The following is a 20,134-nucleotide window of genomic DNA, read 5'->3' on the forward strand; positions in this document are numbered from 1 at the left end:
TGTTAAGCCTGTTTATATATTTTTTTCTAGTTTTCACTTACACATTTCAGAAATGTAGAAGTCTTTGGCTGGATTGTTTCCCCAATACTTTCCCCAGAGATGGGATTGAGTCAAGGGTATGAAAATCATTAGTCTTTCTACAATGTTTTATTTATCTACCAGGATAAACGTGGAAAGTGAGAAAAAGTCAGCAAATAGAATCTAATGTTCTTTCCAGAGCATTTGGCTCCACATGGTTTAATAGATGTCAGTCATTTTTTGTTATGGTAAAAGAGTCATTACAAAAACAGATCATGAAGCAGAAGCTATTCAAGTTACTCACTCCTCAAATTAAGTACTATAATTATATGGTTCCCAAATGACTCTTATAAGCCAATGACCCTTTCTTTAAAAAAAAATCCTTGGAATACAAAATTCAGAGCATAGTGGGCAATGGTGGCTTAGCTACTCAGGAGACTGACATCTGAGGATTGTGGTTTGAAGCCAGCTCAGGCAAGAAAGTCTTAGACTCTTATCTCCAGTTAAGTACCAGAAAGGCCAGAAGTGGAGCTGTGGCTGAAGTGGTAGAGTGCTAGCCTTCAGCATAAAAGATCAGGGACAGTGCTCAGTCCCTGAGTTTTAAACCTCAGGACCAGCACACACACACACACACACACACACACACACACACACACACACACACACGGAAGTGAGAATTGAAAACCATGTATCCATTGTTTCCAAGTCACTTTTTATACTTTCAGGCACTAGTATCTAGTAATAATGGAAGTGTACTTCTGTGGAAAGCTTTGGAATGCACTGCACACGGTTAAGGTTGGGTTTTTTTTTTTTTTTTTGGTTTTTTTTTTTTTGCCAGTCCTGGGGCTTGAACTCGGGGCCTGAGCACTGCCCTTGGGCTTTTTCATCAAGGATAGGGCTCTACCACTTAAGCTACAGCACCACTTCTGGTACCGAGGAATTGAACCCGGGTCTTCATGCGTGCTAGGCAAGTACTTAAGAAGACTAAACACCAAAGGGGAGGATCATGGGACCAATGAAGATGATTGAAGTACTTTATGAAAGCAGAATAATGAAATCCATTAAAATTATTTTTAAAAAGGAGAGAATAAGGAGTAGTAGAAGGTTAATTTGATTAAATGTACACATATATATTACATGCATGTATGGGAATCATAATGAAACCTCTTATACTTAATGTATGCTAATAAAGGAAGCTATTGTAAATCCAGGGGTCATGCACATTCAAGAATGTGCATTATTAAGATCTGAGTAACCTAAGATAAGTAGAGGAGACAAGCTAAAAAACGTAACACTTTTAAACTCCTGAGCTAAACATTGGTGCAGAATGTTTGGAGATAGCAAAAAGTGTATCTGTACAAGTGGTTTATCTGTGGGGCAAAATTTCTGCGTATGAGCTAGTCACAGGACCATCCTAGATTTAAGGGATAGGGAAATAGTCCCCACCTCTCATTGAGAAGTATGGCAAAGACTTTATGGTTTTCTTTAACATACCACGAGTCCGTCACAGTACCTGAGCGTCCCAAATGTGTAGTGAATGTTATTTATTGTTAGTACTATTATTTTGCTTTCTCTGGACAGTAAGTGAACCTTGGTAATTACCATTCTCTCTGGCAGGAAAACTCTTTCCTGAGATGGATGAATGGGTAATAAATGGATGAATAAATGAACCGAAGAAAGGAAATAACATACCTTAATCGAGTCACTTGTCTGCTCAAAGATTGAGCATCCATACACCACTACTAAACCTCTATTAACTCTCTCATCCAGTCTGAATTTGCTTTTCTTCATGGTAAAAATACAGTAGTGTGTATCACTACTACTTACCCCAGCAGGGTATTTTTGTGGTATTATATACTTAGCACTTACAACACTTGACACATAGTAGGTATTTTGTACAAGGAGGTGCTTTTTGTATTGTTGGATAAATAAATACCAAAAACATATTTTACCACAAGCATTTTGATATCGCATTTAAGATAGGATGGCATACATTAAGTACAGTATATTGTTTAATCCAAATGATCATTACCACAGAATTATAATACGGTATTCATATATTTAAAGCTGTTATCTATGATGGCTTCCCTTGAGGTTGACGTGGAATTTCCCATCCAAATGTGTACTCTTGGGTGTCAGGAACAGTACTGAAGTTTCTTAGCAGTGACAAGTCCTTAACTAGACTGTTAGCCTCATGAGTGTGAAGGGAATGTTCTCTACTGCTGATTTCTCCAGTTCAAATTGATAATTTCTTTAAGCCTTTTCCCCGGGACTGCCCAATTTAAGATTAAATTTTCTGTTTGGTGCATATTAGAGATAGGGTGATTTTACTATTTCAGTGGAACCTTTTAATCAGCTTTAATGCCATCCTGGGTAAAGTAAAAAAAAAAAAAAAATCCTGTCTCTCTTTTAAGACTTTCTTAGTTTGTCCTTCTCAAAGTAGAAAAAGCAGCCATGAAGCAGTACTGCTTCTTCGAAACTCAACTTTTATTAATTTGCTTTTAAATCATCTTCTGGTCTTATTTTCTATTACATATTTGAACCATAAAAGATTGTACCCAAATGAAATTTTCAGGTTATTTTAATGAAGCTTTGGAAATATCCCAAATGTAGTTTTCCTAGATTGTCTGTCAAATTCGTGAAGTAGGTCAATAGAAATAACCAGATTTAATTAGAAATAGAAAATTGTAGGAGTAACTCAATTTGAAGTATAAATTTAAATAAGAAGAAGTATACTGGGATTCACATTACATTTAATCATAACTTACAATTTATTCTTGAAGATTTTTTAAAGAGTCTAAGTGTTGGAATATGCCAGTACATAGGGAAAAATATTACCATAGAATATTATTTTGGAGGAAAAAATCTTTTAGAACTGTATTTGTCATTCCTAATATATTATTCTATAGGTTAATAGATATGCCTTAGCAAAAATAAATATTCTATATTCAAGTAAGTCTGAAAAATATTAAGTTAAGCTTAACAAAATGTCTACAAGAATTTTTAGAACCTTTAATCCTTTTGGAATTTTTAAGAGAAATAGGGGCACTACTTTGTGAAGTTATTTATCCCTAGACCACCAATTTTTTTTTTTTTTTTTTTTTTGCCAGTCTTGAGCTTTGGCTCAGGGCCTGAGCACTGTCCTTGGACTTTCTCAAGGCTAGAGCTCTACCACTTGAGCCTCAGCACCACTTCCAGCTTTTTTCTATGTATGTGGTACCAAGGAATCGAACCCGGGTCTTCATGCATGCTAGGCAAGCACTCTACCACTAGGACAAACTCCCGGTCCTAGACCACCAATTTTTAAAGTAAACAAAGTTTATTTGAAAGTGAAAGGAGAGCTACGAAAGAAAAGTGACCAGACTCTATCCCAAGAGTGATCTCAAATGGGCGTCTAATGGAGTTCTCTCAGAGGGCAGCATTTATCATATGAGGCTCTTTTTGTTCCTATTGTAGATAAGAGTCTCATGGACTCCTATCTGGGACTGGCTTCAAACTGTGATCCTCAGAGCTCAGACTCCTCTCCTGAGTAGTTAGGTTTAAAGGGTGAGCCACTCACTGATGCCTGGAAAAAGTAGGAAAACACTTTTTTTTTTTTTTTTTGGTGCCAGTCCTGAGCCCTGTCCTTGGACTTTCTCAAGGCTAGCACTCTACTACTTGAGCCTCAGCACCACTTCCGGCTTTTTGCTACGTATGTGGTACCAAGGAAATGAACCCTGGTCTTCGGGCATGCTAGGCAAGCACTCTACCACTAGGCCAAACTCCCGGCCCTGGAAAACACTTTTAAAACAGTATGCTGCTAATTTAAATTTGTCCTACAAGCCCACACCAGTGCAGTATAGCATGAAAAAGAAATACAAGGTAATTGTCAATGGAGAATGTCGGTAAGGGGTGATATCTATCAAAATGCATTATACTCATAACCTAACTTACAGAACTGCAGCCTCTTTGTACAGCTACTTTATAACATTTTTTAAAGTGATTGTTGAAATTTGGAAATGAAATAAATTTAATGTCCAATAAACTGATTGGATATGAGAGATTCAAAATCCTTAGTTTTTAGATATGTAAACATGGTTTGATTTATGTATGTATACATACATACTTCCTACTTTCATGTATCAGTTAGGTGAATCAATAGAAAAATTAGTTTTGCATTATCAGGTTAAGAATCAGGAGAATGCATCTCCATAAAAACTTAAGTTGAAAGTTTTAAGGAGGGTTTACCTAGCATATATTGTAGAAAAATTGGTTTCAGTGAATCCTGTGGATACTCTTGATAATCTGGCGATTTCTGGCTTCCTTTGGCACAGCCTACTGGTGAACTGAAGTGACGTGAAAGCCAGAGTGGTTGAAAAATGAAAGTTTGGTAGTAATGGAAGAAGGAGAATTTTGGTTTTGTGATTTGCTGCTGTTATTCTCATTTCCTTTAAAAATCTTTAGTAATCTCCCATATGAGATTTGAAACTTGTCTCAAGGCAAGATGTTTCCCTGAGCCCTGTGGTACATAATTCTGTGATGAATATAGAAACCCTCCTTGGCTTTAAGTGTAGCTCATGACTGAATTAAGTTCCAGCAACAGTAGTGTGCAAGTAGGATGCATTTCACCGAATTCTCATGTGCAGAATTAAGCAGTCCCGGCTGGAGGCTTGCTGTCCCTGTGCCCACAAGAGCAGTTGTGCACTGCTCATCTCCCTGTGGGCACCCTCCCTGTTCTGTATTCACAAGACTCCCTTTGGCTTTTCCTACAGCTATGAAAGCTACATAGTGGAAAACCACGATGCTTGTTCTGTCGGGCATGTGATGAGGAGGAAAGTCTGACTTTGGAGTGCTGGGAACCTGAGCACTTGCTGAGGACACAGTGCCCAGCCCTAACCACTGGAGAGCCCACAACACAATGAACAAATTGAATTTTCATAACAACAGAATCATGCAAGACCGCCGGAGTGTCTGTATTTTCCTTCCCAATGATGAATCTCTGAACATCATCATAAATGTGAGTATTCCATTTTAGAAATGTTTAAATATCATCTTCTCTCACTAATGACCAAATTCAAGTTACAGGTTGGTTCACCTATAATTGGGCTGGTCTTGAACCACAGTCCTCAGATCTCAACCATCTGAGTAGCTATGATTACAGGCATGAGTCACTGGTGTCCAGTATATATATAGAAGAGAATGAAACCAGTGATAATGTGGCAGAATTGGGGTGTTAAATGGTGTAAACTTATCTTTGTGGCTTAATTGAAGTTACCATCAATATCCTCTTACCTGAGGTAAAATTAAAGAATTTTACCATAAAAAAATGGTAGGTATCGTTATAAATCAGTTAATTCACAAAGTTAACCTGAACATGCTAATAAACATTTACTCAATTTTACTTACCCTCACAAGGATGTGTGAATATCAAACTAGCCTGTTGGATAGATTTTTATCCTCTATTGGAAGTATTTATAGTACTGCATTAATTCCTTAATTAGGGTATTTGAAGTTAATTTTGAATGTGAAAATAGTAGGCAATTATTTTTGCACTTGGTTTTGTTTTTTTGTTTGTTTGTTTGTTTGTTTGTTTGTTTTTTTCCATTCCTGGGCATGAGCTCAAGGCCTGAGCACTGTCCCTGGATTTTCTCAAGGCTAGGGTTCTACCCCTTGAGCCACAGCACCACTTCTGGCTTTTTTTCTATGTATGTGGTACTGAGGAATTGAACCCAGGTCTTCATGCATGATAGGCAAGCACTCTACTACTAGGCCAAACTCCCGGCCTGCATTTGGTTTTTAAGATGTAAAGTCACTCCATTTCAGTGTAGGCACCAGCAACACAAATTGAAAATATAATTCCATGTACATGGATATGCTGTTTGGATTCTTTTTATGTAGTTATATAAAATATATCCTTTAAAATTTTAAATATACATGGTCCAGGGCATGTAGTATAAACAGTAAGAAACATCTCACTTCTATCTTTTGCCCAGTGAAATATGTGTGTGCATTTATGTATGTATACACACAGGCAAAATATGACAAAATCATATTAACTTTAAACTGGAGAAAACTATTCCTCAATCTATACTGAAATCTGTATGGAGAGATAATGTTGGAGAACAGACTAAAAGTCAATCCATTTTTCCTATAGATCTGGGGTTTTCAGCCTTGATGCTACATCACAAGTTGTTTGGGGAAACTTGGTAAACATTTGGTCTGTTGAGCTCCATTTCTTAGAAATGCTGATGTAAAAAGTTTAGGGCAGGACAACAGGAGTCTGCACTTAACAAGATCCCTAAACAGGCACTGTGGATACTTTGAAGTTGTGAGCTAGACTAGCAAAGGCCTGTATCCCAGCATCACCTCTCTAGTCCTCCATTTACTGGATTGTGCTGTTGGCATTGTGTCAGTAGGCTGGCCCTTTGAATACTACACATGATGCACAATTAGTACAAAGAAACTGTTTGCTGTTCATAATGAATAATAATATAATAATCAGCATCATTGTTGAAAAGTGTACTACAAGGTTATCCACATTATAACTCTGTCATTTACTGGCTTTGTGAACTTTGGACAAGTTGCTCAATACCTGGGGCATTCATTCATACTAAGTACTCAATTCATGTCACCTTTCCTTCACAAGGAATAATTGAGGAACACTGTGCCTGTGAAAAAAAAATATGGATGTACTTAAGACACAGACCTAAATTCAAATCCCATGACAGAGTTACTTTTGGAAAGTTAATTAAGTCTCCTTCAGCCTCAACACGTTACCTGTCAGATGAGAATAATATCTGTGCAGCAAGGTGGTTATGAAATTTCAAGGTTAACACACAACATGATGTCTGACACAGAGGTAGTAGCTATTATTATTACAAGTTGAGCACTCCTGGTCAAAGATTCCAGAATCTAAAACGCTACAAAATCTGAAACTTAAGCTCGGAGTAAGGTAATTCAGCCAGTAAGGTCTATGTCATATAACAAAAGTTTAAAAACCTTGCAATTAGATATATTTCCGATGCAAAGTAGTTCACATAAGAGATAATCAACTTGTATTTCAATCCCTCAGCAGGTTGTATTTCTTTAATACTCCCCCTCCTTTTTTTGCAACATTGGTATAATAATCTTTCTAAGATGATTGGAACTATGATTATGGGATGTACGGCCATATATCACAATCAAAACGGGTTTCAGAGGCACAGGGCTTTGGGTCGAATTCCCTACTTCACAATTTGCTTTGTGATTTGAAGCATGTTTCTTGGACTTTTTGTTTTGGTTTGTTTTCTTATCTGTGAGGTAGGAATGGTTTTGCTCTTTCCATGGGGACAATAAAGATATAACATTACTGGGTGCTCACCCCATCATAACATGCTTAATGTGATACCTGGCATTTGAGATTGCTCAGGGGTCCTTTATAGAGTGATACTTTACTTGATCTTATGTCAGAACCAAGACGGAGAGTCTAAAGACCATGGAGACCTATTTCTTATTCCAGGGCCTGTTGACTCCTTTGCCATGCCCAAACTTCTCTCTAGCAAGCACTTGGATGCAGTGCAGGATGGGCTTAACAAAATATGGTGACTTGTTCACTGCTAGAAAACAATTCCAAAGGCACTAACTGTCCCTCTTCCTCTACAAAATATTGTATACATATTTAAAAAAAATAACACTTAATGTTTGCAGAGTTTGGGTGTAACAAATTAACTGTAGCAAAATCTAATAAACAGCCTGGATTTTTTGTTGTTGTTGTTAAACAAAGAATATTTGTCCCACACAAGTGTAGTTGATAAAATGTTGCCTTCCAGGATGTGGAGTAAGTTTACTCTTTGTCATTTTGAATTCTCTGTGAGTCTCACTAATAGAGGCTGTTTTAAATGATTTTGATTAGTAGGCAAACATTAAATATGTACATGAAGAAAATTTTGGAAATAAAGTAATACTAAATATAAGAGCCATGAAGTTTTAGAGCAGTAGAATTGATGGTCAAGAGTTTACTTGTCTGTACCAAGAGTGAAGAGTTCCTTTTTTGTTTTGTTTTGTTTTTTAGAAGCTATTTTAAATATCTTTGCAGAATAACAAACCATTGACACTTTTAATTTATAAGTTCCATATAAAGTATAGTCTCTAATAAAGCTTTAATTCTTGTTAATACCACATACTGTGTAGTACTTTTTGAAGATTAAAGAAGTTGAGAAATTTCACAATCAGCTAAAATGTCACTTTAACGACTCATACTATGCAAATACAGAATTCTCAGGCTTGTTTTCACAGCAGGTAAGACTTTAAAGCCACATCCTTATTTAATTATAGTTTTAAAAAAGAACACTGTACTTACTTTTATCAGTAGGATCCAAGTCCTTGATTTAAAATAGTGGAACAGTAATTATATGGAATGCATGGAAGAAAGGTACAGCATTATTTGACCAACAGTCAGATAAAGCTACAGCATAGTTTATTTTATGTACATTTTAATTGTAGTTTGGAATTGTAACTATTTGTTATATTTCATCCTGGCTGCTTTATATTTAAGTAGGCCAGTTTCGAGAAGCAGAAACAAAAGATTAAATGTACTTTTAGAAACCGTATGTGACTTTATTCTTGAATTTGTGATTAGCTTAATTTAAGAATTGTATATGACATGAAAGTGACACTGTGGTTCAAGTGGTAGATGCCCTAGCCTTGAGCTAAAGAGCTCAGGGCCAACGGCCAGGCTCAGAGTTCAAGGCCCATGACTGGCAAAAAATAAAATGCATATGACATTAGTACTTTCTTCTCTGTCATTCTGTGTGTGCTTATTTGCACATTCCAGAGCCTTTTTAATGAATGTTGGAAGTAACACAGGACTTCCATAGGACAGAAACCAAAGGACTCAAGTGACTTGAGTCAAGCCAGCATGAAGGGGGTGCTTATGACTTCTCCCTGGCTGATGTGTTCTCCCAGTAGTGGCAGTGGGTTTGCATTGTTGCATTTTTCTCTAGATGTTTGTAAAACACTTTGTTCAGTAAGTTAGAGAGAAATTGATAGTCTTGGAACATACAAAGGTGTGGAGAAGCCCACTGGGAATCAGAATTCTGGCTTTCCCTCATCAAGTGTGTACTGAATACCTACTACAGATTCTGATTAAAGTACAACACTATCTGCTTCATTGAATTCCAGGTGCTTTTTAAGCAATTGAGTATCTACTACTTTCCAAGGGGTCAGGCACGTCAAGTTTATTCCCATTTAATAATGAATGTGGAAGAGAAGAGAAAAACCATTTTGCTTACTATAACTGGAATCATTACCAGTTCTGAAATGATTGGCTTTTCATTTGCAAGGAAATGTAGCATGTTTATCTTCCTAATCTTTATTTCCATACTAGGATATAAAGCCCATTGATCAGTTAACTAATTTAGAATTTATAATAATTAAAAAATGAAATTGTTACCAGAAAGAAAAGATTTGAAAGTTGCTAATGGCTGTGAGAGGAAATGTCACATGTAATTAATATATGTAGCTAAAATTATAAACTAGCATGTTGTGCATATTTTAGTGCATGTGCTTATCAATATTTCGGTATACCAATGAGTTGTGAGTTGGTGTCTTTTCCATGACTTTGAGCTGGAGTTATGGTTGTCTCTTAACATTTTCAAGTTGAGGTGATTACTACATCACCAAACTTAATACTTTATTGTACAGTTAAAAAGCATCAGAACTGTCTTTTTGACTCAAAGTTCTTTCCAGAATTGTAAGCTAATATGATTTGTGATTGAATTATCCTAGGACTCAGAAAAGGAAAATACATTAAACAGTTATGATGATAGATTAAAAGTAAAAGCTAACCCCGTGCGGTTAGCTGACTCCTATAATCCTAGCTACTCAGGTAGCTGAGATATAAGGATTAAGGTTCAAAGCTAGTCTGGGCATGCAAGTCTGTGAGACTCTTTCTCTCCAGTTAACTACCAAGAAACAGAAGTGGTGGTGTGGCTTAAGGGGTAGGATGGTAGCTTTGAGCTGAAGAGCTCAGGAACAGTGCCCAGGCCCAGAGTTCAAGTCCCGTGACCAACCAAAAAAGAAAAAAGAAAAAAACAGTAAAAGCTAGGCAGTCTTGTCATTATGTAGTATAAGCATTTTCCTTAGGCCTTTGAAAGGATGCCATGGAAAACACTTCCTTTGAAAGGATATTGTCTTTCATTAGATATTTCTTAGAAAAGAAAAAAAAAAGGCAAATGTCTAAGCATTGGGGGAATGTAAATTAAAACCACAAGAAATATCAGCTAGGATAGTTATTTCAAAAAGAAAGAGAAAAGTCAACAAGTGTTGCTGAGGATGCAGAGAAGGGAAAACACTTAGTCTGTTGGTAGGAATGAAAACTCATGTAGCCACTGTTGGAAGCAGTCTGGTGCTCCTCAAAAATTAAGTATAGAATTACCATATAATCCAACAATTCCATGGCTATGCATATTTGTAAAGGGAAGAACTCAGGTTGAAGCGGTATCTACAAATAGTTATTGCAGTGTTATTCATAATAGTCAAGATATGGAATCAATCTGTGTTTATAGGTGGTTGAATGGATAAAGTGTGGTATTCTATCATGTGCAATATGAACAGACCTGAAGGATATTACATCATGTTAAGTGAAATGAGCCAGGCACATAATCTCATTTACGTAGCAGCAAAAAAAGTGTAACTCAGAGTAGAAATGGTGATTGCCAGGGCCTAGGCTGGGTAGGGACTGGAGAGAAGTTGGTCACAGTTTATCAGACAGTAAAAATAAGTTCAAGAAATATTTTACAATAGTGATAATAATAATGTGGTATATACTAGAAAACTACTGAGGATACTTAAATATTCTCACCATATACAAAAATTATATGTGTAATAATTGTTAACTAGTTCATTCTATGAACATATAATTAAATATATCAATATTTGTTAATACATAATTTTGTCTACTTAAGTATATAAAAAGGAAACTATTGGCAAATGAATACTTTCAGTAGTCAGAAGACTCTTGGAGATATCTTTTCCATGTATCATAAGATTTGTATGTCTTATGTAAGATTGGATTGATACTTTATTACTATGCTGTAAGAATTGGTATTGTGATAATCATTATTGAATCATAGTCACAGATTAAAGTGATTTCCACAAACCAGGAGATATTTTACTAATGTTAACTTGTCCTATTAAGATCTATTTACAACACATTAAAGTCCTGATTGTGGCTCACCATATGTGCTTATCTCAACTCCCCCCCCCTTTTTTTTCTTTGTTCTATAGGTTAAAATTCTGTGTCACCAATTGCTGGTCCAAGTATGTGACCTGCTCAGGCTCAAGGATTGTCATCTCTTTGGACTCAGCGTTATACAAAGTAAGTGCTAATCCTTTTTCTGATCGATTGACCATCTATCCCTGAGGGAATGTTTTGTTTATAGCTTAAATCATGACCAGCCTAAAACTATGATTAGCTAAATAGCTATAAACTCATCTTTACTATTAGCTCAGCTACTGTGTATTTCTTACAAGATTTAGGATTTTAAGTCACGAATCTATTACAGTTTGAAGTTGTAGTTGACTTATCTTTAGGAATCTAGGTTTTAAGTGTTCTTTTTTTGAATGCAATACCTGGATGTTTTTTTGTTGTTGTTGTTGTTTTGTCATTTGTGGGGCCTGGGCATTGTTCTGAGCTCTTCAGCTCAAGGCTACCACCCTACCTCTGGAGCCACACAATCACTTCTGGTTTTCTAGTGGATCGTTGGAGATAAAAGTATCACACAGTCTTTAGTGCCCAGGCTGACTTTGAACCATGATCCTCAGATCTCAGCCTCCTGAGTAGCTAGGATTACAGGTGTGAGCCACCATGCCCAGCTCATAGGTATGTTTTATAATGTATCATCAGTGACAATAACTTGGGCATTACAAAAATTTGAACATTGTGGAATTGACATGCCTTTATTCATATTCTCTTGCTATTAACAGGATAATATATTTCCTATTGAGATTTATTTTCTATTTTTCTTTCCTTCTCTTTCTCCACCCAAGACTATGTGAATAGACATAAAGTTATTTTCTTCTCTATTCTTTATATGAAGAAATTTGCAATTAGCAAACTCCATAAACTCTTGCATAATAGCTTCATGATAAACACTAAGGACTTACCTGAGAGTTATAAGCTTTCTCCTTTTAAAGCATATTTGGAAATTTCTCTAGTTTTGCATATGCCAAAAAACCCTCAAAACCCTTTGTTCATTTTGTCAAGAAGACTTGTTGTAAAATGTGTTTAATTATGTTTTGTACATAGATGTGAATTGGTTTATGTTACTGGAACTGCTAAAATTTAAAAGCACATGATACATTGAATATCTTGTCAATACCATCAAATGTTTATATGTGCCAACTTGTATAATATATATAATCAACTGACATTTCTCCAAAATGTGAACTGTGTTCAGTTGCCCATTTAGAAGAGGCTAAAGAATGAGAATGCCTATGAATCACCCATTTTCTCTTCAGTTTCTTCCTGTGGTAACCAGAGCAATAAAAACACAAAAGCTAAGCTCTATTCTTGTGTTTGTATAGACTTCAGTCATCTTTCAAGGGAGGCTCTAGGAGAAATAAGACATAGATTCTAAGTAACTTTTATTATTCTATATTCAAAGATCTTATTGCAGGTATTCCCATTAAGTTTATCTTTGTTGTTCAACAAGTCAGTCCAAGAAAACCAGTTTAGAGCTTTCTTACATTTCAAAATAAGAGTTTTTAAGATGTGCTCTTTAGAGGAGAGATTGTGGTGCGTTGAAAGAACATTGGAACAGGAATCAGATGACCTAGTTCTAATTCTGGTTCTACCACCAACTGACAGAGTGGATTTGCACATGCTGTTTGTCCTCTCACACTGTCAGTTTTTTCACAGGTCAGATAGAAATCACTGCCCCACCAGCCTTCCAGGATCCATGTACACTTGAGAATATTTTTATAAGCTTTAGTTTTTAGTGTGGTTTGAGTTCCCAGCAAATTTGATCAGCAAGTATGGACAGTTCCCATTTACTCCCTAAATCCACATACTCAGAACTCTCCTCACCAGCACACCCTACACCAGAGCTGTGGACATGTGAACCTACATCCAATCCACACATTATTATCACCCAAAGTCCACAGTTTGCAATTTGGATTCACTTCTGGTGTTTATGCTTCCATTTCTATGTGTTTGGACAAATGTGTGATAGCATATAATGTACCATTATATAGAATAATTTTAATTCTCTAAAACCTTTCTCACAGCTTTAGATTGCTATCTAAATTCCTCATTGTTAGTTGAATTAGTTGCAAGAGATAGGATTTCTGCAGTACTTCAAGCACTGACATTTTAAAATACAACTAGTATAGCACTTTTCTCTAATACCATAAAAAATACCAGGAATCTAAATATCCCAGTTTTTGAACCACTTGTTTTGAAATAATTACAGATATAGAGGAATATTGCAAGAATAGTACAGAGTTCCCAAATACCCTTTGTCTTGGAGACATGGATTGGTAAAGGAATTTACAAAGGCAGGAGAATAGGAGAAAATAAAGGTTTATTAGGATGTTAGTAAAGAAAAAATGGCAAGCACCTCAACAGAGAGATATATCAACTACTGCGCTAATACTGAGAGTCAGGTATTTATGGGTTACTGAGGAATTTGATGGCTGGCTGATTCTTTTATTGGGTCTTAGTGGTTTCTGCTTTGCTTTCTCTGAGGATGGTTCAAACTAGGTAAGTTCAGGAACATCTCAGATGCTGGCTTTGACTTCAATGTATATCTGGCTGTTTTCTGATCTGCTCCTTCAGGCATTGGGACACAGCCTTGTCCCCATTCCTTTCACTCTAATGTTTGCTTCTTCCGTGTATGATCTATCTGTCTTCAGATATTCATCTTAGACAAAGGAAACTTCGGACCATGAGTTATATTCAGTTGTCATGTCCCAAGTCCATTTTATTCCGGAACCATTCCTCAGTCCTATTTTGTCTTTTTGACCTTGACACTTGAAAAGTACAGTCAGTTACTTTGTGTAATGTCCTTTCATTTGGCCCTGTTTGATGTTTCCTCATGATTGATTCATGTTATGCATGTTGGGGAATAGGAATATCAGATAAATGATATTATGTTCATCTCCGTGTGTGGTATCAGGAAACACATGATATCTATTCACCTTTTTACTTCTCCACATTTTTATATGCATGAATTTACATTATATTTTCAATTCTAACCCAATTATGTGAGATTCATTGTAGCCCTTTTTCTATTATTTATTGTTTCTTTCTTCAACAGTGAGAAGCATGGCTTATTTGTCCAGTCATTTATCAGTCAGCATCTTATAAAGGATATTACCAAGGATACAGTGAAATGGGTCTGGAGTGAGGTGTGGGGTAGGGCAAGGTACCTCCTCTCCCTCAGAGTATACCACTGTCCAGAAATCAGCATGTGAATAGCTGTCTGGAGGCTCCAGAATTTTCAATCTAGAAATTGCTTGAATCATCATGTGGTAGTGAGGAGTACTCTGTGCGAGTATACACGCGCACATGCATATGCATGCACACTATTCTGGTGAGCAATCTCATGTTCTGCTGCTTTAAATAGGAGCACAAACCAAATACACGTCAGATTCAGTTGGAAGGTTGTCTGGTCTTGTCTGTTTTGTATTTAATCAGTAAAAATGAGAGATAGGAGATAGTGTGAGTTAACCTGATAGTGGATTTAAATCACATCCTGTTCTTGTCTCTAGGACTCTTTTATCCAAATCACATGACAGAATATTGCATTTATAACTAAAAAGTAGCTTTGTTCTTGCTATCATATTTCAACATATTTCTCCTCAAGTCCTAATGCTCCCCAGGAATCAGCAATACAAACAAGCTTGCTTATTCTGGTGGTAGTGAGTGGTGCACTTCTACTCCAACATGGATATTTATGTGCAAAGCATCCCAGGAGTAAAAATACTTTGGGGTTTTCTTTTTTCAAAACTATCTAGCCAGCACAGGAGCCATATAATGTGTGACTGCTGTTCTTAATGTACTATGTTATTTCTCATCTCTTTTGTTGTACCTTGGTTATCTCATATTGTTATAGTATCTTACCTTGTTATCTGATATATTGTTATATTTGTTTTTTTGAAATAGCATAGGGAAGGGGGAGAAACAAGATGAGGGGAGCGGGTAGGGGGAGGGAAATGTGGACAAAAACATGAGAAAGGGTAGCAGTGTTTGTTGAGTAATGCAACTTCTATCTGGAAAATATAATGTAACTCTTCTATTAACTACAATATAAAAATATATTTAAAAAAAACTAGCCAGGTACTAGTGAGTCCCTACTGTAATCCTAACTCAGGAGACAGAGATCTAAGTATCATGGTTTGAAGCCAGCCAAGGCAGAAATGTCTGTGAAACTATTATTTCCAAATTAACCCCCAAAAAACCAGATATAGAGCTATGGCTCAAGTGGTAAAGCTCTAGCCTTGAGCAAAAAAGGTCAGGGTCAGCACACAGGCCCTGAGTTCAAACCCCAGGAATAACATAAAACAAAAACAAAAACCCTCTGAAATAGAGATGCTAATTGTTTCTTTTCAGAAATGTATTTCTCTTTTCAAGATTCTCTTCAGGAAAAAAATGAAAGATTTGGTGGTTTTTACTAGCTTGTTTTCAGATGTGTAGATCATTTTTACATAGGTTTGAGCAGTCTTAATTTCTGTTACACTTTATGAACATCAGCCCTTTGAAGGAATGTTTTGGCATTGCTGTTTGTTTTTCATGAGATTCTTCTCTTCCCACAAGATCAATCCCAAAGGCAGTCCTCTGAATGTTTATTACTTTGGCAGCTGTGTTTTGATGTGCACCAAGAACAGACATTTTTAAAGACTGTTCTTCACAAAGTGAGGTCAGGCGCCTCCATTTGGAAAGGGGCTGCTATCGATGTTTTCTAATTTACGTGTAGTAATTAAGGTGGTATTTTTTTCCATGTCACTATTTTCCATCTTTGAATTCATTTTCTGTGAGCTAAACAAAAGTATATTTTTTTTGTTAAACAGAGTGACACCCACAGGATGAGTTAGTCTCTTTAGTTACTGTGACCCAAGAAACTAAGAGGAAGCAGGAGTTGGGAGCTAACATTTCTTATAGATATTGCACATTTTAATAGTACAAGTTCTGTATGGTAGAAGGAAAATAATTTTTGTGGGGCTTTTTTTGTGGGTCATGGGGCTTGTACTCTACCTGGGCACTGTCCCTGAGCTCTTCAGCTCAAGGGTCCCACCCTACCCGGGGAGCCACAGCGCTGCTTTCGGGTTTTCTAGTGGATAATTGGATATAAGAGTTTCACGTTCTTTAGTGCCCAGGCTGGCTTTGAACCAGGATCCTCAGATCTCAGCCTCCTGAGTAGCTAGGATTACAGCATGAGTCACCACACCTGGCTTAGAAAAATAACTTTTACGGCAGGGTTGGGGGAAGGAAATGGGGACCATGACATGAGAAAGGATATCAATGTATGTGAAATAATGCACCTTCTATCTGGTGAATATAACGTAACCCTGCTATTAATTACAATAAAAATATATGAAAAAAAGAAAAATAACTTTTAATCTCATTAATATCTAGCCCACAGGACCTTTTTTATTAAAGAATTTATTAACATTGATTTTTATATCATATTTCAAATGTCATGTTTAACAAGCAAGTATTCAAGAAGGGAATCTCTATATATAATCACTGGCACACAGATTTTAGAACATAATTAAAATTAAGCTGAGGGTTTGTATGTTTGTATGTCATAGATACATATTAATATATGCAATAAAACATTATGTCTATTGAGCATATAGTGTGTTACTGACTTTTCTTGGTTGTTTACAAAAATCAGACTCCTTTCACAGATCTTAAGGGTTTATTTTTTTAAAGTTGTTTCTTTAAATTTTTTTCTTTTAAAAAATCAATTCCTTCTTTAGCATATCCTGTTTGCTTTTTTGATGTACAGATAATGAGCATGTATATATGGAGCTGTCACAAAAACTTTATAAGTATTGCCCAAAGGAATGGAAGAAAGAGGCCAGCAAGGTACGACAATATGAAGTCACTTGGGTGAGATTACATTTATGAGCAAAATTATTTTGATTTTTCAAAAGATGCTTTTTTTAGCTGTTATATATATTTGAAAAAACTAAGAAATTTTTATATAGTAGAGCTAGAAAAGGGAAATGAATGATAAGTTCCAAAATATTGGATTAATCAAGTATGAATAGCATATGTGAATAACATAATGGTAGTCTTGGTGTCTATTCAGAAACATTGCATAATAACTTTTTTTTGTAGTCTTGGGATAATGCTTTGAAGTGAAAGTATGGAAAAAGTATTTCCTTGTCCCTCATGGCTGTATTGTCAAAACTTGTAGAAGGTTTTTAGTAATGTTTTAGTCTGCCTTTACTATACTTGTATTTGTTCTTTTATTATTTTATTTAGTAAACATCAAGTCCATTTATGTGGGAGATCATTTGTCAAGAGTACATAGGGATCACACTAGTAAATCAGGAATGAAATTATGTGTCTTAATCTCAAATGCTCCACTTTGTAGTTAAAAATTCTTGTGATAAACTGGAAAGCTACTTTAGAGCCAGCTACAGAGTAAGGGACATGAATGTCAAATAAAAGAGCATGTTAGAATTTGGTATGTGGAATGTCCAGGGAACAAGAGAACATTTGTAATAAGGAGCAAATGGTTACCACAGGGGGACAGAGCTGAGCCAGGAGCTGGGTCTCAGCTAGTAATTTCCATGGCATCTATTTTTGTCTTCCCTTATGTTGCCATTGGCATGAGTGTGAATGAGAATCAGGGGGGTGGTGTGTAACTTCCTGGTACCCACATGGTACAAATATGTGCATCCATTATAAGCCCCTTTCATTATAAATAGATTAAACTTTTCCAAGTTTAAGAAGAACATTGCAAATAATGATATTGTGGTTGTTTTGGAACCCATTTTTGAAGTAACTGAACACAGCTTGTTTTTGACATGTGTCTCTTTTTTTAGGGTCTTGACCAGTTTGGGCCTCCTATGATCATCCACTTTCGTGTACAGTACTATGTGGAAAATGGCAGATTGATCAGGTATGAAGACAAAGAAAACCTCTACGCATTTTTTCCCCACACAGCACTTCTAAGATACATACCAAATAAGTCATTCATGTTTATTGTTTGCCTCCACCTGTCTAATTTATATTCTTAATACAAAAATGGCAGATTTTTCCTTTTTAACTTTTTTTGCTTACTCATGTATGTGAAATCCTCAATCCTGACACAGAGTTTTGCTAGGCACCCAATAATAATTGCCTGAATGAATAAATGATAAATAAATGGTAGCTTATGACTGAAAATGCTAACATCATCACTGGCTCACAATTTCACTAGCAGATCCACCCCCAGGAAGGAGCTAGCACTACTGTGATGTGGAGAGATTAAAGAATCCTTACTCTTGCAGGTCTGGGGAGTAGGGCTAGGGCAGTTTATATTATCCTATAAAGCACAGGCATTTATATTACCTGGTTTTCCTTTTATATTTGAGGTCTAGTTTCTATTCCTAACAATAACTTTAAGAATAAGTCCAATGAAAGCTATGCTGTGAGAATCTTAGGAACACTTTGACCTGGGCAATAAATCAATTCTTTTCTCTTGAAATGAGTTCATGAACAATATATGCTCATAATACAAGTTCAGATTTCATCATTTTAAAAGCTCAGTTAATCTTTAGTATTGGAGGCTTCACGCTAGACTACTTTCAGAGGTAATTTCCTTGGCTGACAAGAAAACACAAATGTGAACTCTGTAATTCACTTTGTTTTCAAACAAATTCTGTGAAAAGTGACCAACATATAATTGTCTAGTGAGTTATGTGAAAACATAGCACTTGGTACTTTATATCATTACCAGATGTAAATTACAGGTAAAACAATTAGTATATGAAGAACTTTTTTTTAAGGAGTAGGAATGATCATTAATCATTTTGTTTATATAAAAAGTTGAGACAGTTTACCTGGTAAGGATGGATGCCCTGCAAAGAAGGAAAATATATTAACCATAAAGGTACTAATGAATGTTTAATTCATCCCTTTACTGCCTTCGCCCTCCCACCTCCCTGGCCCTGCAGAAATGAACCATATACAAGCAATATATGTATGGTTAGCATTAGAACAATAAGCGGTCTGAAAAGTATTGTATCCCTTGGGAAAAAAAATTTCATAAATGCTTTTAATTTTAAGTGTGTCATCTTTAAACAGATCTTGGTTAATATAAAACCATATGTTTTGTTATCAAATATTACTGAGCCTGAATCTCAGGGAAATAGTCAGTCTAAATGTTAAGGAGGCAAATAAGCTCATTAAAACACACGCACGCACGCACGCACACGGGCCAGGAGTTTGGCCTAGTGGTAGAATGCTTGCCTAGCATGCATGAAGACCCAGGTTCGGTACCACATATATAGAAAAAAAGCTGGAAGTGATGCTGAGCCTCAAATGGTAGAGAAAGCCCAAGGACAGTGCTCCTGAGTTAAAGCCCCAGGACTGGTAAAAAAAAAAAAAAAAGAAAAAAATAAATAAAAATTAAAACATGCGCACACTTTTTTTTTCATTGATTGCAAAAATTGTTTGTCCATGAACATTTTTGCCTTGCTGAGCTTTGACCAGGACTTTGGTGGTGGTTGTTGTTGTTTCATCATCCCATCTTACTGAACATATTTAATGGAGGCTATATTTATTTTTGACCTCAGTGGACTGCAAAGAATTCTCAGTGGGGTTCACTACTAGCATTTCCTTTGGTGGGAGTGTGTGGTTACCACACATGTGCCTATGAAAACCAGCCTATAAATTAAAACCTAGTTTGGAAAAAGATATAAGGAAAGCTTAGAGTTCACTCATTCATAGAGAAACAAAGATACTAAAAGCCTCTGGTTAAGCAAACTTTTCTTAAAAGGCATATAAACAGACATTTTCTAAGGAGCATTAGAATAAGAAATAGAACTAAAAAATTTAAGACCAGGATTGCTCCTAGATGTTCTTGTTTGCATCCAGAGTATGGCATCATTGTAGCAAGAACTTCAAAACCACATGTCAAAACTCAGTGTTGTGTGACTT

At 36.1% G+C, this 20,134-nt stretch overlaps 1 protein-coding gene across 3 annotated transcripts in view; it reads left to right on the forward strand.

Annotated features, from left to right (window-relative positions):
• Frmd6 (FERM domain containing 6) overlaps positions 1-20,134 on the forward strand; it is a 71,965-nt gene that overhangs the window by 27,024 nt on the left and 24,807 nt on the right. For 2 of the 3 annotated variants that reach the window (XM_090345088.1, XM_090345089.1), the window contains exons 2-5: positions 4,770-5,014; positions 11,263-11,353; positions 16,989-17,092; positions 18,037-18,113. In XM_090345088.1, the coding sequence (XP_090201214.1) occupies positions 4,916-5,014; positions 11,263-11,353; positions 16,989-17,092; positions 18,037-18,113 (371 nt within the window). In that variant the 5' untranslated portion in view covers positions 4,770-4,915. The remainder of the gene's footprint in view (positions 1-4,769; positions 5,015-11,262; positions 11,354-16,988; positions 17,093-18,036; positions 18,114-20,134) is intronic. The other variant, XM_090345090.1, reaches the window with a different exon arrangement.

This window comes from Megascapheus bottae, chromosome 14 (assembly GCF_031878675.1).
Source record: "Megascapheus bottae isolate mThoBot1 chromosome 14, mThoBot2.hap1, whole genome shotgun sequence".
NCBI lineage: Eukaryota > Metazoa > Chordata > Mammalia > Rodentia > Geomyidae > Megascapheus > Megascapheus bottae.